The 26,869-nt window shown below is 37.2% G+C and overlaps 1 protein-coding gene across 1 annotated transcript in view; it reads right to left on the bottom strand.

The window, feature by feature from the left end:
- Window positions 1-26,869, bottom strand: part of GABRA2 (gamma-aminobutyric acid type A receptor subunit alpha2) — a 105,259-nt gene that overhangs the window by 45,326 nt on the left and 33,064 nt on the right. Inside the window, exon 4 of the mRNA XM_053923485.2 lies at window positions 12,523-12,590. Coding sequence (XP_053779460.2) covers window positions 12,523-12,590 — 68 coding nt within the window. The remainder of the gene's footprint in view (window positions 1-12,522; window positions 12,591-26,869) is intronic.

The raw sequence follows: 26,869 nt of genomic DNA, 5'->3' as shown, positions 1-26,869 counted from the left end.
ATTTTAGCCGTTATGGTTGGTGTAAAATATTTCATTTGGATTTCCCTGTTAACTAGTGAAATTTAACACATGTTCATATGTTTATTAAATACTCTAGTTTTTTCTTATGGGACTTCCATTCATTTCATTTACTCAGTTTCCTTTAGGTTGCCTTTTTCTTATTGAGTTATAGAAATTCTTTATATTTTCTATATATGAATATTTTAAACAGACTTTATAAGAATTCTAAGATCATAAACCATACAATATATAATAGATATGTCCCAGAATGCTTCCTATAAAAATGTAAAAGTTCTGCTTTGAACATTTAGGTCCTGGAATTATTTTGTATCATATGAGGTGAAGATCCAACCTTTATTTTTCTAATGGGAAGAACAATTTTCTATTAAGTGGTCCAACTTTCCCCACAGATCTAAATGGTGCCTCTCTGATCTATTTAGCATCCATACAGGTTTGGATCTGCTTCTGAAATTTCTGTTCCATTGTTGATTCTGCATTGTTTCTAAACTCATGATTACTATTGCTATATAAAAATTATAACTAATAGAGTTTTTATTGTTGTTCAGTCGAAGACATAATTTGCATTATGGCTTTTTTTATGTAGGAGATATTGTAACAGGTTTTTATATTTCCAAATGTATTGCTTTATTTACTTATATCTTGTCAAGGATGTTTAATTTTACTGCATTCATAATAAGAGACTATGCTCTGAAGATACTAATTATTTCAAACTTTTTGAAAATATCTTGGTATTTCTTGTTGAATCAGACCATTTCCATTCTTTAATGGTAACTTAGTCTATTAACATTTAATATGGTTAATATATTGAACATACACCCAGTATATCATTTTATCAGCGATAATTAAAATAGTGAGAATAAAAAGTAATTATTTATATATATGTTTCATGACTAACTGATGGAAACAAACAAGAGAAAACTCTAGAAAATTGAGGACGAGGATCCATAAAAACACACACACTTGTAGAAGTAGGAGAGACAAGAAAATTTAAGAAGCAAATCAAGATTTACTGTGTCAAAGAGTGCTGAAATATTTTGAAAGGAGAAAGAAGAGTTTAGAGCTGGAATGTATAGGGTGAGGAATGGAAAGAGGGTACAATTGGGGAAAAAGTCCACTCCCTTAGTCCTGAATTTGTAAATGCCTTTAATGGAAATCAGTGTTTCACCAGTAGCATCTAGAGGCTGGCTATTATCATTTAGCTACTGCCAAGCAAAACCCGCCTAAAATGCAGAAGCTTAAAATAGCAACCAGTTATTATTAGCTCAGAAGAGCTGAGAGTAGGGGCCAGTTGATCTCACCTGGGCTCTGTTGATCTCAGGTGTTCTTACTGATGCATCTGTGGGTTAGGTGGCCATTGGCTGATCTGGTTTCCCATCCTTGCAAGGTCACTGGGGCATCTCAGCTATGTTTCTAGTATATCTTGTCCTACTCCACAGACCAGTGGACTACCTGGGGCTTATCTCTCTCATGACAATAGCATAAGTGCAAAATCACAAACCCCAATGAACAAGCTCACTTCAAGTCATTGCTCAGGTAATGTGTTTTAACAACCCATTGGCCTAAGCAAGTGAGTGGCAAGTATTATATCAGGTCCACCCATTCTTAGTGGAAGGGTATTAAAAGCTCAGAAATAGATGAATATATACAAAGAAGTGATGAATGGGGACCATCATTGCAATTCTTCACACTAGCCCTCTTTAAGTGAAAAATAAACAATATTTGTGAATGAATGGATTGAGAGCATCTAAAACGTAACTTCATCACATGACTTCAATGAGCGTCCCATGGATCTAATACCATGCAGGCAGGTTCATTATCACTTAGTTAAAAAAAAATCTATAACTGCACTTTACCTAAATGAAGAGAAAACCAAAAACTGTGAACAGAAGCAGGATTATCAGCTTAGACCAATGGTTTACAAAGTGGGATATGTACATCCACTTGGGTACAGGAAGAAATTGATAGAATCTTTGTTTTTACATAGAATTCTTATGGGAATATAGGAAGTAAATCAAGCTTTGCCATTAGATAATATATGGAATGATACTGGCATTCTCACAATACCCATAAGTAGATTACAGTTGTATATAAAGTGTCCTATGGGAAGAAAAGGACCTGCCACTGGGAATGGTCAGGCGCTGCTGCATTCAGTTGTTCGCAGTGTACTGTGACTCATACTTAGGTGACTTTGCAATTATAACATCTGGTTCTGATTAAACTCCCTCATGAAAATGGACAAATGGTTTCAAGGAGGGATCACAATATCTGATATCAAACTATGTTATAAGGCTACTGTAATCAAAACAGTCTGGTACTGGCATAAGAACAGACACATAGATTAGTGGAACGGAATAGAGAGCCCACAAATAAACCTATGTCTCCATGATCAATTAATATTTGACAAAGAGGGCAGGAACATAAAATGGAGTAAAAATAGTCTCTTCATCAAATGGTGGTGGGAGATCTGGACAGCTACATGAAAAAAATAAAATTCTACCACCAACTTACACCTTACACAAAAGTAAACTCAAGATGGATAGAAGACATAAATATGTCATGACACCATAAAACATCCTAGAGGAGAACATATGGAGAAAAATCTCAGATAATCCATGAAGCAATATCTTCACTGATATGTCCCCTAAGGCAAGGCATATAAAGGAAAGAATAAACAAATGAGACTATACAAATTAAAAGAATCTTCTGCACAGCTAAAGAAAACATCAGCAAAATGAAAAGGCAACAAACTGTATGGGAAAATATATTTGCCAATGATAACTCGGACAAGGGCTTGATCTCCTAAATATTTAAAGAATTCACACAACTTCACAACAAGAAGACAAATAATCCAATTTAAAAATGGGCAAAGGACCTGAAGAGACATTTCTCCAAGGAGGACATACAGAAGTCCCAGAGTCATATGAAAGGATGCTCAGCATCACTAGTCAGCAGAGAGATGCAAATTAAAGCCACAATGAAATACCACTTTACACAGGTCAGAATGTCCATCATAACCAAATCAACAAACAACAAGCACCGGTGAGGTTGTGGAGAAAAGAGAACCCTAGTACACTGTTGGTGGGAATGCAGACTGGTGCAGCCACTGTGGAAAACAGTATGGAATTTCCTCAAAACACTAAAAATGGAAATGCCTTTTGACCCAGCAGTACCACTGTTGGGATTATACCCAAAGAATCATGAATCACCAATTCAAAAGAACCTATGCACCCCAATGTTCATAGCAGCACTATTTACAATAGTCAAGTTCTGGAAGCAACCTAAGTGCCCATGAATAAATGAGTGGGTCAAAAAACCGTGGCACATTTATACAATGGAATACTACACAGCAGAGAGAAAGAAGGAGCTCCTACCCTTCGCAACAGCATGGATGGATCTGGAGAGCATTATGCTAAGTGAAATAAGCCAGGCAGTAAAAAACCAATACCATACGATCTCACCTTTAACAGGAACCTAATCAACACAACCAACAAGCAAGTAAAATAGAAATGGAGATGTGGAAATAAAGAACAAACTGACAGTAACCAGAGGGGAGGGAGGAGGAGAGTAATGGGAGAAAGAAAGAGACGGGTCAAGCCAAGGAACATGTATAAAGGACCCATGGACAAAGACAATGGTGGGGAGATTGAATGTGGGTAGTGGGGGGTGGGTAGGGCAGGGGAGAGTAATGTGGGAAAATAAGGACCACTGTAATTAAACAATAATAAAAAAACACAAAAGGATTATTGCTAAATGACACAATGGATTGAAAAAAACATTAATAATTACATAAGCACGAGTGAAAAAGAGAAAGAGATATTTATTGCGTGCCTAATATGAGCTCTTCATTAGCCACATTTAAAAATGATGAAATAATCAAATCTAAAACAAAATCTGCAAAAGAAGATTTACAATTACCATTGAGTATATTTAAAATATGGGTTTATACTCACTGTTTTAATGATTAAAATGGTAGGGTAATGAGACAACCAATTAGATATCCACTAAGAAAAACAGGATTTCCAAACCAATTATTTACATGTGATTGTCTTAAATTCATATAAAATGCATATTCTCAATATTAAAAAATATTCTTGAACGATTTCTTGAATAAACTTCCAGTGTGCCATGAGTATGTACAGTAATAACATGATTTGTGTGTTACAAGAAACTTGCCAGAGAAATAGAGAACAATGCAACCTCTTCATACAAACTTTGGACTTGAACCCATGAACCGATATTCTAAGAGAAATAAACAATAACACAAGCATACACAAAATCCTTTGGAGAGTACACAAACAAGAACAAAGCAAAGTTAGGAGGAAACAAAAATTCACAAGAGTGTAGGAGCACGCCACCATCCTATGACCAAATATACAGGAGACGTGAGACGGATGGTCAGGTAGAACTGAAGTGAAAAATCCATAAACTTCCAGATTTAAACAATTCTTTATAAGAAATGTAACCCAACTTTTCTTTTAATAGATGAGGTTATAGATAAATGCACTGAATTTCCTGTTTCTAAGCTTGTAAGGGACAAAACCAAGGGAAGGATACAGCTTTCAGTCCAATATTTTACTACCACTAACCATTATTTCCATGACTTGTATTGAAAACAAGGAAATCACCCTCTATTGCAGTTTGTTGCATAAACATGATTGCAAGGACACATTAACTCAGTGGAGATGGCATATTTTTAGTGCCTGGGTACATTAATTATAAGTCAATGCCTGTAGCCTGTTTTTGATTAACTGTATCTACTCACTAAAACATCCAAATGGCAGTCGCTCTTGGAGTGATTTCTCATTTACTTTGATTTACTGAGTGTATTTTAAAGTACCAAAGTTTACTTCATTATACCCTTTTTGCTAATAAAGGCCAGTCTCCGCTGAGTGAATTCCAATCAGTGTGTTTTTTATGTAACAAAGAAATATTGTGTTTATAAAGCAGGTATGTAGCAATTAAACAAAACCCCTGGAAAATGCAATGATGGTTAAACTCAAACACTTTCATTGGTGCTCAAAGAGGCTGAACAACAAATTTAAGCCAGTACTATTAACACTTCAAAAATTGCAGAAAGTAAGAAGCTTAAAAACAGAACAGCACAGTGTCAATAAATTCAACTGGTACAAGATCATAAAACACTATTATGCAAAGAAGCTCACACAAACAGAATGCAGAACAGCCTAGATGCAGCATGTTCAGGCCGCTGTGCAGGTAGGATGTCTGGGGTATCTTTTGGAACTAGATGCCAGGCAAGTTTCATGAATAAATTAAAAATTAATGCTAAAAATTCAGGTAATAATAATAGATTTTTAAAATATATACAAGCAAAGCATTCAAAATGGTTAATAGTTATAACATGGTTAATAGTTATAACATGTTAATTGCAATTCACTTTGATATAATTTATTATTTAAAATTCATAACAAACTTATTAAATATGCAAAGGTATCAACATTTCATAGATGGAGAACACTTTCAAAGCCATATTCATTTAAAAATAATACAGAGAGAGAAAGCCAAAATTTGAACTCAAACTTTATGCTTCCTAAACCAAGTTCTTTTCATTGTACCATACATAAAATAAATTCTTGGAGGCAGGACATTAGAGTGAAATTTCCTTCTTTTATAGATCAATAAATGCATGGATTATGGAAGGTGACAGGGAGAAATTAGTCCCAAGGCTGACATTGGAGTTTTATAATCTTTATCAAAGTCCTTCCACACTTAAAACTGACTCGCACAAAACTGAAGGATATCAACAGGAATAACAAATTGAGTAATATGAAATCGATGTTAAGAGTATGGGCTCTTAGATCAGATAGACCAGACTACCTGACCTTGAACAGGTTTAGTCGCTATTTAAATTGACTTCTCTGTAAAGTGGTGTTAATAATAAAATCTATTGTACTTTCTAAAACTCTTGCAAAATAAAGTGAGATAATATGTGTAAAGTTCTTAGAAACTGTTTGAACCTCAAAGTAACCTGGCTTAAATCACCTTCAAAGTATTATTCTCCCCCATTTCCATATTCAACAAAAGGATGTCCTGACAAGGGAGGGAACACCTAGTCCCAAAGGTCACAAAGTAAAGTAGCAGGCAGAGGCTGAGGAGGAGGCCACAAGCAGCCCATTAAACAATAAGCTGCTGATGTTTTTTGGTGTTTGGAGTAATAAAGACATCACAGAGAAGAAATCCCACGTGTGCCCCATGAAATAGCCTGTGTTTATCTACCAACCATTCAAATGGCATTGTCTGCCAAGAGAAACTATCAATAGGGCAAGTTAAGTAAAAAATGGTTATGCTCCTTTTTATAGCCTCCCCTCTTCTTGCCTCAACTCTGAGAGACCCAGAAAGAGGAGAAGAGTAGAACGTGGACTATCACCCATTGTACATCCCTTAGCTATGAACATGCCTGAGAAATGGAGAGAAGATCTAAATGGCATAAGAGATAAATAGGACTCCCTTGACTCTGATATTTAAAAGTGTAGATAAAGCTACAGGATGCACCTGACGCCGTGAATGAAGCATAGCTGAGTTTGGACAGTACAATTACTGAAGTCCTTGCGATGACATCCTGATGCTTTCTCTGAGCCCCCAAGAACCAGTATCACCCCCCCTCCCTCACCTCTCTGGCCTGGTGTTCAGCAATTCTCTCCCCATCCCACACTCTCTCCTGCAGCAGCACTGAGATCGCGGGGCCTCTGATGCCTCGTGCTCCGTCTCACTACTCATTGATCTCTACTGCAGTCTGTTCCCTACTCACCCCAACATTTGGCCAACTTTTACTTCTGAGAACAAGGACCATAACCACCTTCTTACATGCTGTGTCACCAGCATCTAATAATTTGCCTGGAACATAGGAAATAAGCAAAAATTAGTCTATGAGTGAACGAATAAGAGGATTTCTTGGAAACTAAATATTGTGACACGGATTCTGGCAACAACAGCACAAAGGGGACAGGAGGAGAAAGGTGTCAGCAGAGTCAGATGGAAGAAAACTCTCAGGTATCTTACAGCAAGGTCACCAGCACGCAATACCCTGATTCTTAAATTCACAAGTGAGAACGTAGGCTTGGCTGTATTTGCATAAATATATTACACTAATCACAGTGGGCTTTTATTATATATAATTGTTACATTTTAAAGGGTGTTGACATATATTTAAAAAGCCATCCCATAATAATTTCTCTGGCAACTGTGTTTTAGTTTTATTCAGGGGTGTTTTGGCTTTTGGGGAGGCAGTGGGCTATAAGTCTCTTTATGATCTGGTTCTGAGTTATACTCTAGCCTCATCCGTTTCACATCCCTAAGAGCATTCTAGGATTCTATTACACTGAACTTTTATATTTTTCTAAACTCAACCGGCTCTTCTAGTGTGTGCTAAGACACTCTTCTCATTATATAGCTGGCCAACCAACCATATTTGTCCTCCCTAGTTCTTTTCTTCTCCTAGAATTCTCCTCAGATGTGGATATCCTCTACCCGCATCCCTTCTGCTACCATGTTAATCCATAAATATTTTAATGAAAGCATAATCACACTTTTTGAAATGATGACTTTTTCTTACCCTCCACCCTGCCGCACACACAGATACACACTGTGAACAATTTGAAGGCAGCAGTGGTTCCACTAGTTTTCAGCTCCCGGCACGGTGACAGACACAGAGTATGTACTCAGTCAGTCTTGCTGAAATGAACAAATACAACTCGTGCCTTCGAGTAGCTCAGATTGCAGTGAAAAGAGAGACATGTAAAGATTTGTATCATCCAGTGCGACAAGTCACACGAAATGTGTGAACGCCATGTGGTGGAGCACAAGGACAAGAGGGGCTGACTCCACTTGGAGGAGCCCAGACAAACATCAGAGAGGATGAAATTTGAGTCTGGCCCCGAGTTAATGAAAGACCTCCAGATGGCAAAGGAGGAGCCAAGCATAACAAAAACAGGGAAAAACATGTGTGAGGCCAGAGAGTTGTTAAAGATAATGGCAGGCTCGGAGAGCAGTGAGAAGTTCAGTGCAGCCTTTAAAACATAAAAGCCTCGCAGAGTTAGCTATACTGGCTTACAGCTCCTGCCCTCTGTCTCACCTCCTCTCCCCGACCATGCTGCTTGAAAATGTCGCCTCCACTCGTTCTCCATTTCCTCACCTCCCACACGCTCAGCCCACTGCAATCTGGTTGCTTTTACCACGATCAGTAAATACCTCCTTGTTCTCCATCCAATGACACATTGGAATCTTTTTCTTGGCTTTACTACAACATAAGGCACTTGTTCTCTTTCTACTTTTGCTATACCCTCCTGCATTGGCATTAAAACCAGTCTCCTGGTGTTGTGGGAAACCCTTGGGAAAATCCTCATCATGGGATCTGAGACCTTCTGTATCTGCCAACAATCTAAATGCAATGATGTGTCCTGGGAAATGAATGGGGCTAACAGCAATGGGTAATAGCTATTATCCTCACTAAAGGCATACAAGTTCAGGGTGCCCCTCCCAAGAAGACAGGTTCCACCCTGGCAACCTGGGAAAAGGATATGCAACCTCTGCCATTTATATATTTTTTAAAATACCACTTCATGGTCAGAAGCCATAGCTGTTTGGTATTTATGCAAAAATGATGGGAGGATGGTAGGGAATGCCTCTTTTCTGAATAAGCCAAGAAAGCGCTACAACTGGATGTTCTCAGTTCCCACAACAGTCCCTCCTGCAAGATAGAAATGGATAGGATCAAACTACTCCAACTTTCCTTCTGCTGTGGAACTGCTACTCCATTCCCCAGGTGAGGTTTTTGCTATGGGCAAAACCTATGGTTTCCTCTCATTATCAAATGAACCATATCCTGCCTTGACCGAGGGCTGTAAGTGAGAAAGATATTTGACTATCGCACATCATCATTGCACCTGATAAGGAATAAAAGGCAGCGGACTCTGACTTTTGTCCAAATCCCCCTCTATTCTAACAGGCATCCATGGTTGCTCATTCTCAGTCTCCTAGGCAACCTTTTTCAAGCTCTTGTTTTCTAAAGTTTCTGTGAAAGCCTGATGACCATTTCATGATAACCTGTTTTTCCTACACATTTATGTATGTGCCTATGGTTACGACTACCATTGCATGGTTCTCCAAACCATCTGCACTCTATGCCCCCCTCCTGAGCTCCTGAGCTAGGCCTGCTAGCTACATATCTCTAACTAAATTACTCACAGCAGCGTGGTATGTCCGAAGCATAAACACTTGCTCCCAAACACCAAAACAAAAACATAGAAACCTTTCCTTGTTCCATAGCCCAGTGAACAGGGCCACCATTCACCCAAACTCCCAAGACTTGTCCTATACAAATAACTCATTCTGTTAAAACATAGACCGGCACACCCTACAACTGGCAATTATGACCTCACAGATTTTAGAAGGAGTCTAGGAAATAAAGGTTTTCATAAATAACTCTCAGTGATTCCAATGCAAGTATCTATGAATTTCATTTTCAGAAACATTTTTTAAACTATAGAAGGGGACTGAATAATAGTAGTTGAATGAGTGAATGTTCGCCAAGTCTAATTCCTACCCTTCCAAAATTGCAATAACTTTCTGATAATTAACTCCTACGTGCCCTTTAAAGTGAATAAACATCATCTCTTTCCTTTCAATGTATAGCATTTGCCATATTTGTAGCAGGTTTCTTTAGCGACATTTGCAAATGACAACTTCTGATAAAGGTTAACAGCTACATCCAGTGTCAATGTTTAACCCAATTATGGACATGCAATAACTCTCTAAACCTTCCTATGATGTTAATCACCAAACTGCATAATTTCCTAATAGCTTCAGGGAACCTGAGTGATACTGCACACTGTTTTCATAAGATAGAAAAGTATGAACCGATGAGATCAATATGATCAATAAACCAAGGTCACTCCACTTAATAGCTTGCTTCTTAATAGCTTAATGGTAAACTCTGGTTCAGAATTTGCCCACGATGACTTCAAAGTCTCCATTGTTTAAGTTTGAACCTTAACACTTAGCACTGCAGGAGTTAACCATTTGGGCTGTGGTTCTTAGCCTAGGATTCGGTGCAAAAGTTCGTGGCTATACCACTTATGCCTTAAGAATACACACACACAGTGAAAGTGTTTACTCATATGGGAAAGACTTTTCCATATACAAACCAAGGAGAAAAATTAACGAGAAGAGTTATAAATCGCTAAAATGCACACACCTACTACAAACTTTGTCAATTGTCAGCTAGTACCTTCCAGAGTTTAATTAATTACCTCCTTAATCATAATTTTTAAATATTAAAATGAGAAATTTTAAACTTATTTGCAGGCACTCTGATTACCACCTTTCATTATAATTTAGACCTGCAACCTTCTTTGGACCATCACACTGGTTAACGGCTCTGAAATACAGGTTTCGTGTGAGCGTGCATGTGTGTGTTTGTTCTTTTGGTTCTTAATTCTTTTTGCTACACTGCATTTTCCTCTCAGGCTAATGTCACAGCAAATCTACATCACTGACCCGAACAGGGAGACTTAGGGGTTTAGGTCTTGCTACTCTGCATGCACACTGCATGGAAATGAGTGTATCTGCTAAGACACTAAACGTGAAGTGAAATTTATTCTTTACTTTTTGCCATTAATTAATTGCTTCTGTAAGCCGCTTATGGCTGATAATGATATGGGCATATTTTCCCTCCACATCATAATAAATTTCTTTCTAATTAATGCATCACAGCCAAGTTTCATTTCTTGACCTGGCCATGTAAATTAATATAAATTCGAACTGTACCTCATTATCTTGCTTTCCAGCAAAAATAATACCAAGATGGAAAAATCACTCCATTTGATCATCAGGAAGACCAAATCATTTCTTTTCACAAAATATGTACCAGTACATGTTTTTAAATAAGCTCTACCTTCACTAAGAGATTTACAATATGAGTAAATGCATACATTTGTATATGTCTGTTTTACATATTTATATAGGTAACTCAGGCTTCATTGTCCCCAGCTTTATAATACTTCTCTAGATTTGGACAATCAACAAACAGTACCTGTTGAGTGATCAAACCATCTCTTTGTTCTTACTCAAAATCCTCCTCAATTTTACACATCATTATGTATATTGATTATCAGCGTATCAACTCTCTGACCCTCAGCTGCAAATCCACCCTCCTTTCCCTCCTTTGAGAAGGACTCTGTGAACCAGGGGTGTCAAACTCATTTTCACCGGGGGCCAATTTAGCCTTGATATTGCCTTCAAAGGGCCAAATATAATCTCAACTCCTTAACTGTTAAGGAGTACATTTATACAGTCCTAAAATTATTTCAGCCCTTTAAAGGCAACCATGAGGCTGATGTGGCCCTTGGTGAAAATGAGTTTGACCCCCTTGCTGTAAACATTGCTCTTTTGCCAGCTGGTGCAATGTTAGGCTTTGTCAATGGAGGGTACTGGAGGGACTTTCTGAGGTCATAGCAAGACAAGGGACTTTTCTTGCTGCTTTTCTTCACGGTTTGGGTGCATTGCCATTCCGTGGTATGGCTTCAAAGGATTGGCATGCAGCGAGTTTTCAGTCACCAGGCAGGATGTTCAGACCAATCAGCTTTAGCAAGTACCCACAAATGTTTACCTGTTGTGTGTATGTGTGGCAATGTTGAAGTTCTACTCTTTTCGTTAATTTCAATTATACATTACAGTGTTATCAGCTAGAGTCACCCTGTTCTAATTAGACCCTCAGACCTTATCTATTTTGTAGCTGTAGGGGTAGGGAGAGGGGGGTATAGGGTGTATCCCTACCCCCAGACCATAGCAACCACAGTTTTATGCACTGTTTCTGTCAGTTTAATATTTTTAGTTAACATATAAGTGCTGCATGTGGAATCTGTTTTTCTCTGTTAATTTACTTAGCATAATGCCCTTAAGGTCGATCCGTCTTGTAGCAAATGGCGGGATTCTGTGACTCTCAGGGCTGAATAATATTCCACTGTGGTAGTATGTACCTTGCTTCTTATCTTGGCTGTTGTGAATAACGCTGTAATGAACAGGGGGCCGCAGAGAGCTCTTTGAGATCCTGTTTTCGTTTTCTGTAGATATGCACCCAGCAGTGGGATTGCTGGGTCATACAGATCACGTCTTTAACTTGGCATGGAACCTCCGTCACGTTTTCCACAGCGGCCATACCACTTCACATCCCCACCAACAGTGCACAAGGGCTGATTTTCTCCACATCCTTGCCAATGCTTTTAACATCTTGCCTTTTTAGTGGTACAAGTTATGAAAAGAATACAAAATATAAAGCACTAATCTGAACACCCAAGCCAGAATGGTGCACCACAGATACAAAAGAATTAACATCCGTAACTCTCCATATATATTTTTTTAGACTCAATAGGCATGGGACAGTCACATAATTCTATAACACTAAACATGCTTGTTTATTCTAAAAAAAATTATCCCTCCCATCTTTGCATTCTATGAAGTAAAAATACTATTTAATGAAAAACTCACCATATCTGTATCTGAGACAGGGCCAAAACTTGTCACGTAGATGTTAGTGAAGACTTCAGTAATACTGTCTGATACAAGAAAAAGAGATTAATATAGATATCGTATAATGAGAGGCACAGGAGAAAGAAGGGGTCAAGTTCATGGCATGGTTAGAAACTGTGTGATATTTGAGAATATTGTTTTATACTTGCTTTTTAACTTCCGGAACCAAAAGAAATTATATTACTCAATGATTTCATAGGTTCTCACAACCCTAAATGCAAAATGCCTACAAGTATTAGGACCCTCTTACTTAGCAACTATTCCTAACAGGAGCATTCTGTTGTAAGCATATTTCCCAAAATTGATAGTTTCTTAAAATCTATCTTATCTGAGCTATTTTACAATAAATTTTCCACCAGTACTGAAAATAAAATATAGTTAGTATGGTTACTGTTTGGTATAGTCCTGAATTTAATTCCTAAACTGAATATTTCAGATGGTGTTTCATGATGGTAGAGACCTAGTTTGTACACTGTAAATTAGTGCATCTTCTCAATAAAGCACAGATTGTTAATCATTACAAATAAATATAATTCATATTCATATAAAAAGATGTGTTATTTAGTCACATAAAAATAAAAGAAAATAACATGCATTAATCACAATGGATTACTTCCAAACAAGCTTGCTTTTAAATGCATTTAAGATGTCTAAAATGCCAAGACTTAGAATTCATCTTAATTGGATTAGATTCTATAGTTATGTAACTTATTAACTGTAACACAATTAACTGGATTGCTCTAATGATTCATTTTTCCTTTTTCTGAGTTTACTGGGATGACAGTGGTTAACAACACTATACAAGTTTCAGGTGCACAGTTCCACAACACATCTTCTGTGCACTGCATTGCGACCACCCCGAGTCAAGTCTCCCTCCAACGCCATCTCGCCCCTTATGCCCTCCTCCTCCCCCCCGACCCTCACTCCCTAGCAATCACCACACTGTTGTCCATGTCCATGACTTTTTTCTATATTTTCCCTTTTTTTGCTCAATCCCTCCACTCTCCCACCCAGCACCCCAACCCTATCCAACACTGTCAGCCTGTTCCTTATCTGTGAGTTTATCTTTATTTTGTTTGTTATTTCATAAGACAAATAGTGAGGGTGAGGGGAAGCTCGAGGGAAAGATTTTAAAAGAAAAACCCTTTAGCCCTGGCTGGATGACTCGGTTAGAGTGTCATCGTGCACACCAAAGGGTTGCAGGTTTGACCCCCGGTCAGGGCACATATCTAGGTTGTGGGTTTGATCCCCGATCTAGGCACATATAAGAGACAGCCTATAGATCCTCTTTCTCTAAAATCAGTAAATATATATCCTAGTGTAAGGATTAAAAAATCTTTTAGATATACTTATAGAAAAAATGCACCATTAGTTTCTACCATCGTGAACGGAATGTCTTATTTGGTAACTGTCAAGTTTTTAATCCTAGAAAAATATCATGAAATACTTTTAATATTATACTGGATGTTAATTCCTAACCAGGAAGGAGAGAGTAAACTAAGTTTGTGATATTGTATCCACTGATGCAAAACTAAAAAATAGAAAAGGATTTGAAATAACAGAGTAGACTTATTCAAAAGACTTGACATGTAATAATCTGTGTAAGAAACCTATGAGGTCGATTTTCTCTTATCACCTCGGTGTGTGTATACACTTAGGTATAGAGAAGTAAGGAATTACACCCAATCACCCACTCTTAGAAGCCAAGCAATCTTGCTCCTGAGCCCTCAGGGTAATCCAAATCGTTACATCACAGTCAACAATCTATTTGAAATAAAAGTGTTTTCTCATTAACTAAGTATTTCTATTCACTATAATATTCTGTGTGAGAACACAGTTATAGTGTTCTAAGTAAGTATAGTCATTCATCTTTATTATTTTTCTAAAGTATTCTATTGCAAAACTGTATGAAATTTTATCATAAAACTGAGTTGAAATATTAATATCCTTATAAAGTTAATTCCCGGCTGCCACCTGCTCCAAAGACCTGCACAGGGTCAGCTTCGTGCCAGTGCAGCGGGTCTCGTGCTCAGAAGCACCCCGGGCTTGGTTTAATGTCCTGTTTTTGCTGTTTTAAAATTATTATTCATTTTCTGAAAAAGAGGTCCCACATTGCGATCTTGGACCAGGCCTCACAAATTCAGTAGCCAGTCCTGGACCTAAATCACATATGGTACTAGAAAGAAGTCAAGACAATGGGACCCAAGTTTGTTTGTTTTTTCCTTTTATACACACTAACTCTATCATGCTATCAGCTTTACTTAATAAACAATATCATACACTTTTAGTAATTATAGTTAGTGATTTAAAATTCTTCAGAGCAGAGAAGCTAAAATGTTAAGGTCATCTTCATCCAAATAGAGGCAAATGAAATTATCCTCCTTAGTCTAGAAAAGTAAAATTGAAAAAGAGAGATGACAAAAATGTGTGAACACATTCATGCTTAAGGATATGAAAAATACTCACTATATTCCAAATGGAAATTAAAGAGTAAGGGAGAGTATGATCGGTGCCTAGTGGCTGCAGAGAAATGCCAGCTAAGTATCCAAACAGTGGAAAATACGAATAGCATCAGAGCTCTAAGAGATAAGAGCAGCCCCTAGAGAGATGTGCAAGGTTACCTTAAAAATTGATTCCATGCTTTACTGACTTCATAAACATGGCTAAAGAATATATGCACTGGAAAAGGTATTCTTCTGCTATGAAAGTTCATAAAAAGAAAAATTACCAAGGCACACACTGACCACAAATACCCAATATGTACCTGAGATTGGAAGACTGATTCTTGGTACTGGGACTTTGAGGATTTCCATTCAGATGGATGCCCAGAGTTCTAAACAATTAATATGCATTAGTGAACTATTTTAGAGTGATGACGAAAAATATTTGATACATTTAACACAGCTTTCCAGGGTTCTGTATTTGAAATGTTATCTTTGATTTGTATTTCCATAAGGGAAAGGAAAGGCAGGGAGGTGGGCTAAGATTATATGAATAGACATAGGTAACTTCTGGATTTTGTGACACTGATTTGTCAAAGTCAGTCCATAGTATCTTCTGGTATCATTTTGTTTTCCCTGGCGGATGTAGGGCAGGGTTGAGCTGTGTTATTAATGCCTGTTATAGCTTTCTGATCCATGCGACAGACGTATGTCACAAGTAAACCAATAAACAACACTGACACTCGGGTGGCCATCCCAGTCTCTGTATCTTAGGTACCAGGAGTTACCCTCTGAAATCCGGATCACTTTAGTGGACCCACCAAGCACTGTCCTGCCTCAGGGCTTTTACTTCTTTTTCAGTCACAGTTAATTGCTGCTCTGCCCTGTGTCCGAGGTAAATGTTCTTTCCTCAGAGCAGGGTCCACTATTTCTCCGACAGAATGTAAGTCCTCTCCTCTTATTGTCTCTCTCTGACACTAGTTTCCTCTCTCCATAGGGTGTTTTAGAACTTGCCATTATTTTTATGCCTTTATGTTTTTTACTTCTTTTGTTTTGTTTTGTTTTGCTTTGCTTTGTTCATTGTTGGGTCCGTCTCTCCAAGGAGGATTTAAATTTGCTGGAGGACAGGAACTGTGTCATTTCTGTTCTCTGTTCTATCACCTGCCCTAGCACACCTGCCACACATTAGGTGCTTTATTCTTGAATAAACAAGTCATCTCTAATTATTGTGCATGCAGAATACATAACTTTTCCCAAAATATTTCACCAACATAAAAATGGCCGTGAATGGCTGCTGACAGTCACTCAGCGAGGCCCTGTTTTTTGTAAAAGCAGAGGTGAGACTGTCCATCGACAGAGGGGGTTGAAAGCCTGGGATCGGGTTCCCAGTGAGGAGACAAAGTCAAGCAAAGGGGGGAAATGTATTTACAGGGATCGCTGTCCATGGAAACTGAAAGGTAACTGCTGAACAGTTAGAGGCTTTTAACAGAAACATCCACCATGTGTCACTTCAAAGAAATTACTTATCAGCTAAATTTTTGGCTTCAGAAATACCAGCAGCATAATATACAAAAGTAAGATCTTCTACAGAGATTTTTTCAAAGGCAAAACACCATGGGTTTAATAACAGACACTTTAAGAGAAGTAAGAAATGCATGTGATAAACACAGAAGAATGTGTGAAATCTCCAGATTCAGGGTGGCAGCTACCTGGGGAAGGAGAAAGGAGAATAACCTGTCGAGAGGTACAAGGAGCTTCTCATATATTTCTAACATTTTTCTTCTTCTCAAATTGATGTTAATCAAATTTTCAAAGTCTTAAGACTTGATAAAACTGGTCATGGAATAAATCATATTATTCTCTCTACTTTTCTGAATGTTTGAAATACTTCATAGAAAAAAGTAAATGACCCTGAAAGATATCTGCAGTGAATATATGAATAATTTAATAATTTCAAGAAATGTTTAAATTAATTCATGTGGATTGTTCTTCACTGGATAATGCAGCATCCAATAACACTGAAACTTGTTCTTAAAGACCTTTAGCAAACAGCTAAGTCTGGTTCAGGAACACAGTTAACATGTACAGATGTGGGGGGTATTACTCTGTAAAGACAGAGGTTGTGTTGAAAAAAATCCTGAAAATGATGAGAATGTGGCCTTTCTCTCTATATATAGCAGCACAGCATTCACTGAAACCCTTTCATATAGAGAAGGTTATGATATTGAAAAGTTATGTCACATTTATAACAGTGGGAAAACCAAATCAGAGGAGACTGAAAAATTGTATCCAGTTTGAAAGAGGTTGCAATAGTTACTACAAAAGAAAAAAATGACATCGAGAATACAAAAGGATAGAAATCAAGTGAGTAGAGTTTTTTTTCTATGATGGTATTGTTAGAAGATGCTGAAATAGGTCCCTTTGTTTGCCTATCAGAAAATCTTCAGAGCCTAGAAGTGAGCAGTTGCATAAAACAAATGAAAGAAGACCACAAAGTAAACGGATGGTGAATACATGAAAAGAACAAGTGGAAACTATTTTCTTTACAATGATTGTCAAAAATACTTAGATGAAGTCATAAATAGTTGAACTGTACTGGGTAATATAATACACCAGCAATCAAACCTTCAAGCAAAAATGTTAACATTTGGCAAGAATAAAATCATGTCTTTATGTACAGCATTTTGTGAGTGATTGACATACATCGGAAATTATGCAATAACGCTTGCTGTTCCCAGTTGTTCTTCATGAGTGGGCAAAATTTTCAACACTACTGAACATAGCAGTGGGCTTTCTGTTATTTCTTTTCTTTTTTTTTGTATTTAAAATTTTTTTGAGCATAATCTTCTATTTTATTTTATTTTTTATTATTTTTATTTTATTTTATTTTTATTCAGTTACAATTGTCTGCATTTTCTTTGTTATTTCTTAATGAGGCACACCTTACCTATTTTTAGTTGCAACCATTCCATGTCTCTCCCTGGCTGCTCTAATATGTTCATTTACTTACAGTGTTAAGGTTTGCCGTCTATGTCTACAATATGCTAGACACAGGCCACCCATGGCTCTCTAAAATTAAATTTTAAATAATTAAAATCAAATCAAATAAAAAATGTAGTTTCTCAGTCACACTAGCCACATTGTATCCACATACAACTTTGGCTACCGTGTGGGATGGCAACGTCGAACATTTTCATGATCACAGAAAGTTCTGTAAGGTAATACCAGTCTCTCTTCCTACTAGAAGTTAAGCTCCATGAGCACATGGATTTGTATGCATTCAGGAAAATAAAACCCCAGCACAGAACAGCCCCTGACATCATGTATATTCACTTATTTCATTGAATAAGTAAATTCTCATTCTTGTTCACAGAGTCACTGAAAATAGATATGTCCTCTGTTATCATAATAGAAATTGGCAGAGACTAGTAAAGAGAAATATCAAGAGAAAAGCAGATAAATATACAGTCACAGAAATGATACATTCTATGAAATCATGTGACAAGAGAGTATTCCTCCTCCTGGAAATACTTTCTTCACTTGATCTCTGAAACACCACAATCTCTCGATTTTATTCTACTTTCACTGGTTGCTTCTTCTCTGAATCCTTCACTGCTATGCCTCCAACCTCTCAATATTGGAACGCCCCCACATTCATTTTTTGGTTCTCTTTACTTAGTTCTTGATGGTTTGTGTCATGTAGTCACAGACTTTTTAATTTCCATTTACAATCCACAGCTTTCTTCTCAAATCTGGACAGCCATATCCAGCTGTGTAGTTGATATCTCCGCCTGGCTATCTATTAATTTCCTCACACTCACCACATCCCAAATAAAATCTACATTCCTTTCCAAAATCACCTGCACTCACAGCCTTCCCTATCATTTTTGTTGTTCTAACCCTCTAGGCCCCGAATCTTGGCTTCATCCAAAACATCTCTCTTCTAAATAGTAAGCCTGGTTGAGTCTCAAAGACATCTGTAATCCAACCACTTCTTACCTCCTTTGAAAGCTGTTTCTCCTACTCTTACAGTTCCCTTCGTCTCTCTGTATGAAAACTGCTTCTACTCATTTACCCCTGAAGTCTCTTATTTGATTTTTATATACATTGTCTTGAGATATAATTCACACAATATAAAGCATATACTTTATAAATGTCAATTCAGTGTTTTTTTTAGTATAGAATTGTACAACATTACTGCTCTCTCACCAGAGAATGACTTTTAGCATCAGAAAGAAGCCCTGCACGCATTCACAGTTATTCCCTGTCCTCTCTCCTTCCAGGCCTGGCAACTCTAATTCAGTTTCTATTTCTATGGATTTGCCTATTCTAGATATTTCATATAAATAGAATGCTTTCTATGCCTAGTTTATAAAGAAGGTTGTTGTTGTTTTTAAACCGTGAATGGCTGCTGCATTTTGTCAAGTACTCTTTATGTGTGCATGCAGAAAATCATGGAGTTTTTGCCCTTTATTCTAGTAACATGGCACTTTATATCAATGTATTATCGTGTGTTAAAGCAACTTTCCATGCCTGTGATAATCTCACTCGGCTTTGGTCCATAGTTTTTTATATGTTGCTGGATTTGATATGATAGTATTTTGTGGAGCATTTGAGTGCCTGTATTCATAAGGGATCCTGGTCTGCAGTTTTCTTTTCTTGAAATGTCTTTGTCTCATTTTAGTGTCAGTGTGATTGAACTAATAGAATGAGCTGAGGCATGTTCTCTTTTCTTCTATTTTTAGGACATTTTGTGAAGGCTTGGTGCTAATTCTCCTTTAAATGTTAGACAAAATTCATCAGTGAAGCCATATGGACCTGGAATTTGCTCTGTGGGAAGTTGTTTTGTTACTAATTCAATCTCTTTGCTTGTACAAGTCTATTTAGGTTTGCGACTTCTTTTTGAGTGAGTTTTAGTAGTTTTCATTTTCCTAGGAATGCGTCCATTTCATCTAGGATATTTAATTTGCTGCCGTACAAATGCAATAAAAATGTATTCCCTTACAGGATTTCTGTAATGTTTCCCTTACAGATTCTCTGCCTAAGGGCTTTCTCTGGCCGTGCAGGGAAGGCCAGAGTGCAGAGAAGTTAGTGCTCACGGAAAAACCATCAACCAGTCACTGATGGGAGTCGGATAAAAGAGAACTCAGGTTTCTCTTCCCTTTAGAAGAAAAAACTCTACACCATGTGCCACACCATTCCCCAGAGATCTTCAGTGGAATTAAACCTCACCAATAACCTGCTCATTAGGGTACCCTCCTCTGGCTCCCTTCCCTTCCTGTGTCACCTTCCCGCCCCCTCTGCGAGTACCTCTTGATATCACTTCCAAAATAATCCCTACCTTAGTCTCCTATGAGGGAAAACAAGCACAGATGTAAATATCATTCACTTACTCTAAGGGGGATAACTGATCATAGTTAAATAGTTAAACACATGCATTCACTGGAACCAGCCACACAAGCTTATTAGCTGTACCATCTTCATTCCTGGCATGCAGATAGTAACAGTAGTGCTAATGAGGACATAAACTTACAACACAAAGAGTAAAATCAAAGATAACACCCTTCAAAGAGTTCAGGACACTAATAATTTTGTACATCATGTATCATAAAGATGATGTCATACACATATTTTAAGACAAGTTAGTCATTTCTGTGTTTTCTAAACTTTTTTTATTGATGTTCAAGTACAGTTGTCTTCATTTTCCTGCCACCACTCTCCCCTTCCCTATCCCCGTCCACCTCCCCCTCTCAACCCCACCCCCCTTGGCTCCATCCATGGGTCCCTCATTCGTGTTCATCTGCATACCTTTCCCTCCTTCCCCACGTTATTTCCCTCTCCCCTCCCCTCCGGCTGCTGTGTTTGGCTTTACTCTGTACAGCAACAGCAGACAGTTTGCTTCCTGGGATGATCTCATATACTGATACGTGCCGTTGGTTATCAATCAATTTCACTAAAGTCAAAAATACTTATTAAGTGACTCTTGTGTATATGACATGTTGTGTTCCCTGCTAAAAGTTGAAAACTTTGAATCTGATAATATTGTTGCCACCATTCTTCCACATAGGAATCGCTACACCTTACAGACTGTCTTCCGGTAGACACTTCAACACATTGTCCGTAAAAACAGGGAGAGTTAAGAACAATAATAAAACCATTATGTATAATGTTTCGATACAATCATTTTTCCTTGTATGTAAATTCTAAATTTTGGTCTTTGATTTCAAACTGTGAAATATCAACATATACTGAGTATATGAAATTTTCTCTCAGCATAATATTCTTGGTGCTTTTGAACATTTCTATCTTTATATGTTGTTTGTCCTTGTAGTTTTCTTTGTTTAACTTTGATTTTTTTTTCCTACTCATGAAAATATATTGATTTAAAAAGTACAGTGCATTTGGAAATCCCAAACAAGAATCAATATGCCTGCATGCTACGGACAGGATACAAAAAGGTCTTAAAGGAGAAATTGCACCCCCCCATATGGCAGTTACTGTTACAGGTTAGAAACAAATTTGACTTTGAAATCACTTCAGGGTCTATTGATCCCCAACAGGCTTTGGACTGTTCTGGCCCCTAGAACCATCCGTGGGTTGAAGATTCGAGGTGCCTTCTCTCCCTTTGAGATGTGCTCCTTCACCACCTGACGATCCAGCTTACTGCTGAGCACACAGCTCTCCCCAGAGCACTAGCAGAGGGAGTCAACGTGGAAAGGGAAGAGGAGACTGGGTGCAGTGAATCCCATCCATTTAGTGGGACCATCTAGTTCAATTAACAAATTGCTACTAAGGGCTGACTAAGTACAGTCCAGAGACATTCCCAGGCTGACAGACAAGGGGGAAAATGTTTCCAAAGGGAAGCTGTAGGTGGTACCAAGAGCAAGTTATGTTCCTCAAGGTAATGTTTCATCAAGCAATTGCTGCATTTTCAGTCTGGGACTCTGCCAAAGCAAAGAGTAAAGATGTTCTCAGCTATGTTCTCTTGTGAGGAGATTCTAACGACCCAACCCCGTCTCAGGTCGTTAAAGATGGCCTCCAGATCACACGGGATGTGTCAGGCACTAACAGTGCAAAGCTCAGCCTGGCCACAGGCTGTTACAGATCTAGGACTCCTGGGTTAGTTAGTAACCTGGAGTGTACCAGTCACCAGCTGGAAACCCTGTGCTGTTCTCCAGGTACTAATAAAAACTAACTTGACAACTAAGTCATAAGAATTTAAAGATAAAAACTATGCTAATGTAAATTTACATTTTACTCCCCAAATACATTTTAATAAGAAAGTATTCTTATACCCAATGTACAATGAAAATAAACTTTTATATTTTAAGATGTTATTTTATAATCAATATAATTGACAATTCTTAACACTAAGATTATAATTCATTAATATATTACTAATATGAAGGGATGGAAAAAATCTCACTATTTATTACAGTATATAATAAGCAAACTAACTGACTTTTTCTTTTACACACTTTTTGCCATCCCCACAGAAATCTGCTGTTGACAACACTATTTCTGTCTACCTTGCAATATAATTTTTTTGTTTCTTCACTATTTTGTAGAGGAAAATTATTTAAATGTAATAAAAATATTAACATTGTAAATGCAATCCAAACAACTTCAAAAGCTCATATAAGCCATGGCTTCAATCATTTCAAACTTCTAGCCTTGCCTTCTCTGTTTCCAGTCTTGGTGAAAGGAGCCATTAGCTTTTCAGTTGTCAAAACTTTACACTCAGTCTGAACTTCTTACTCATATCCTACATATTAATTTTTCGCTGGGTTGTGCTGATTATATCTCCTACATATTTCTTGAATGTCCTTTTCCACCCCATCCTCACTGGCAATGGCCTTTCGCATGGCTTCCTTTTGTCCTTCTGCCTCCAGTTTTGCCAATTCCTGTCTACCCTCCTTAATGCTGCTAAAGTGTTCCCTCCTGATTATAGTGTGATGTCTTTCCTCAAAGCAAAATTTTTCTCAGTGATGCTCCTTTGCCTATAGATCAAGTTCAAAGGTCATAACATGGCATGTAAGGTCCTTCATGATCATCTTCGTCTGTGTTTCTTTCCCAGAGTCACTCCGTGCTGTGCACCTGAGCCACACCATACTCTGCCCTTCATGTTCCTTCACCCTTTCCGGCTCTGTAGTCACCCTTTCCTCCATGAAAATGTCTTCTAGCTTAACCCTTGCTCTTAAAAAAATTAACCTCAAATAACATTTTCCCTGTGAATTTGCTCTTACAATCCCTGGGGTATTAACTTAGTCTTTCTGTTGGGTCCAGTAATGTTTACTTCTTCAGATAAAATAATCAATCACATTGTAACATTCAAGGCATCAGAAGTTATGGAATGACTATGTGTCCCCCGTTCTATTCACCACACGACAAGCAGCCCCTAGCAAGTTGCTCTGTGTGAGTAACATGAAATATCATAATTACAGAATGATACAAAGCAACATCCTAAAAATCATTTTATTATTCATTTTCTATCAGGTAGTTTATATTTTCTTCTTTTTTTTCGTTCTTCACATTTATTTAACTTCTTTCTTATTGTTGTTCTAGTAGAGTTGTCTTCATTTTCCCCCCACCACTTGCCTCCACCCCAGCCATCCCCACTTCCCACCCTTGATATTTTCATTAGAAATGTAGCTTTTAAGTAGGGAATTCATTTTGATCTTCTTTTTTGTTCAACTCTAAATGGATAGCAGATTCTAATCAAGGATAAGGCCACAACAATCCTGTCACACTTAAATATGAAATAAATCAAAGTATTTACCTTTATACCGTGAGTAATCTGAACTAAGTTGGGGACATTATGATGATGATAAATTACTGAATTAACTTAATCATATATGGACAATTTTTAAAGGCAAGATTTTAGATTTTGATGCTAAGAACATAAGATCATCTGGCTTTACTTCAAGTAAGTTTGGTTTCCACACTCAACAATCCATCATTTTTCATGAACAGTATTCCAAGATTAAAGACATGCAGAACTTCGTTGGCAATATTACAAATGCTTGCTACTTTTCCCTGGATCTCCTGGATCAGTCTCAAAAAGAAACCCTCCACTTATAGTATGGAGCTTATTGATATTCTAATTTGATGATAGTATCACTTGCTTCCTAAAAATAAATTTAGCTTAAAGTAGTTTAAAAGGAAAAAAGAACTCTCCTAAAATAATTCACTTTATCGCCCATCACTGGATGCTGTTTCCCGAGGGTATGTGCATTGGAAAATGTTATGATTACTCTCCATGTAACATGCAATTAGGAAATTTTAGAAACTGCTGTAGCAACCTTTAAGTACTTATCCTATCTGTTGAATTCCCATTATGTGATAATAAAAGGACCTTACCACCCATAAAGCTTATATACCATGCCTCTAGTAGGTTAAATTTTTAAATATATGATCCAAATTTATTTTCATGATCACTTTATGAACTGTGCAGAATTATATTCACTTTTTCTCATCCAAATTCAGCAACTAATGAAACAGAGTTGCACTGAAATATTTTTCTCTGACTTAAAATCTCATGCTCATCTCTAGTCCAATAATGAAATGCCACTCAAAACACAAAGAATGCAACAGATTTTTCATTTAGTTTAGGACTGTTTTGTATCTTAAATAGTGCCAGTATAATCGAGCCATTTAGGTTTACTACACACATGTCATATTCGGCTTCGAGTTATGTACTTGGGGTGGTATAATAATATGTAGTAATCCTAAAGAAACCTACATTTCAGTTAAATAGTCATGGCTAATTTTGCAGAACATAAGGTCATTTCAACTTTAGGGTACACTTTATATGCTTGTGCATATGACACACTCACATACAACAGTATATAATAAATATATTATAGTAAACAAATACAAATGTGTTTAGGTGGTTATGTATATTTGTGTGTAGGTATACACATACCAATGTACAAATTTTGGTGTTGAATGGCCCTGTATTTAGACCAAAAGACGTATTATTCTAACTGAAATGTGGAACTTCGAAGGAGGGCTACATGTAGAGTGACACTGAGAAATGGATAAGTAAATTTTATTTCTTTCCTCCCTTCTTCCTTCCTTCCTCTTTTTCCTCTTTCAGAACAAAAACATATTGAGTGGGTGTTACACTAAGTAATACACTTAGACAAATGATAAAGAACATAATATGTAATCATCATGTCTCAGAGGAAGAAAAATAAGCCAATATATTATTGTCCATGAAGTGTGCATAAATGACAAAAAATAATTAAAAAATGCTAAGTTACATTGTGAGGAGGCAGGTGGTGGGCGGTGGTAAGGAGAGAGGCGGCACTGAGCTCAAGCATGGGGGTGAGGGGGTCAGGGAAAGGCTGACCAAGCCGTCCTTTGATCTGTATTGTGTGCTTCTTTTTATTTATTTCTCATCCTCCCTCAGAACATTCCCCTTCCTTCCCTTTAACTCAATTTGTTCCAAGGCCTCATAGTTGCACCTAAAAACAAATGATAGCTATTAACTTGAATGAATAGTGATACTTATGACAGACCCTTTTGAAGTAATTTTAAGAGAACTAGATTATTACTTAGGAGAAAATTCTAAGGAAGTAGATTATAGTATCAGGCTTGGACCTCAAAATGAATTTGGAAATTGATAGTAGGAGAAACTTGAACAGAGCTCTTTCATTCAACACAAGAGTGAGATAAAAGAATAAAAAAAGATAACTACGAAATTAAAATGATGGAAGAATCTCTGGTGGTTTTTCAGAATTGTTTTGGATGCTACACTTAGATCTGGTCAGAAAATGATCATTTAAATTTAATGCAAATTCTCAAACTCAGCATTCTTATGATTCACATTATTTTACATTGGTCTAAATGTGTCCCTTTAGAGGCATTGTCTCTAAATTGTCCTAAAAGAATCCTAATTATGCCTTTATATATTTCAAAACAATAATTTTATTTTAGAAAAAAATTTACTAAGAAAAAATTAAAGATACAAGAATTGTTTTGCAATTAAAATCTAAAGTTAGAATATTTGAAAAGATATATGTGTAGGTAATAACATTCAAGAATTACACATAAAAAACTGACCTTTCAAGGACAGTGATTACTGGGCCATATTTGAAATAAGAAACTGTATTTGCTACTTCTTAGTCTATAGCACACTTTTAATTTCTCAGCTCTGATTGTATTTCTGACAGGAAATATTTTGATATAAATATTCAAGTTGTTTTCTTCCTTTTTGATTTGCATTTCAATGTTATCCTATTTCCTTCTTTGCTCTGATATACTTTTATAAACAGTTGATTTTGCCCCTGTCTTAAATTCAGCTTCCAGCAGTTCTTCCTATAAAAGTGTTTGTTATATAAACCTGTACGTTGATACATTTGGGGTTTTATCAGAAAATGATTCTCACTTGTCCACCCTTACTTGTTCCTGACATTCCTGGTAATCTTTGAAAGTGCTGGTTTAGCTCTCCAGGCAGCTTTAAAAGGCAGCTGTGGCACAACCTCAGCTAATACGTCAATGAGATTCACTCCACGTTTGCCTTCACTCAGCTCAGAGCGTGGGACTCTGAGCCTTCTCCCGGAAGGGCAGAGAACCACTGATAAGGGAGACACTGCACCTCGCACGATAAAAACACACCCGTTTAAAGTCACAGGGACAGTTACAGCTAAATCAGGGCGTCTCATTTGTGTGCTGCTACTCATCATGCGCAGCTCTGCTGTTTGGAACACACACCGCACTTCTGAGCTCTACTTACAACTGTTAGGGCTTGACCTTTTGCTTTTAGTTGTGACTCACTAATTACAATGAAAAAAAAAAACAGACATAGTAAGTAAGCTTCATAATTTTTTTTGGTTCTCCCAGAAATATTTGCTTCTGCT

Source organism: Desmodus rotundus, chromosome 4 (genome assembly GCF_022682495.2).
Source record: "Desmodus rotundus isolate HL8 chromosome 4, HLdesRot8A.1, whole genome shotgun sequence".
Classification (NCBI taxonomy): domain Eukaryota; kingdom Metazoa; phylum Chordata; class Mammalia; order Chiroptera; family Phyllostomidae; genus Desmodus; species Desmodus rotundus.
The sequence above is the reverse complement of the archived record's forward strand: the minus strand, read 5'-3'. Positions and strand labels throughout refer to the sequence as shown.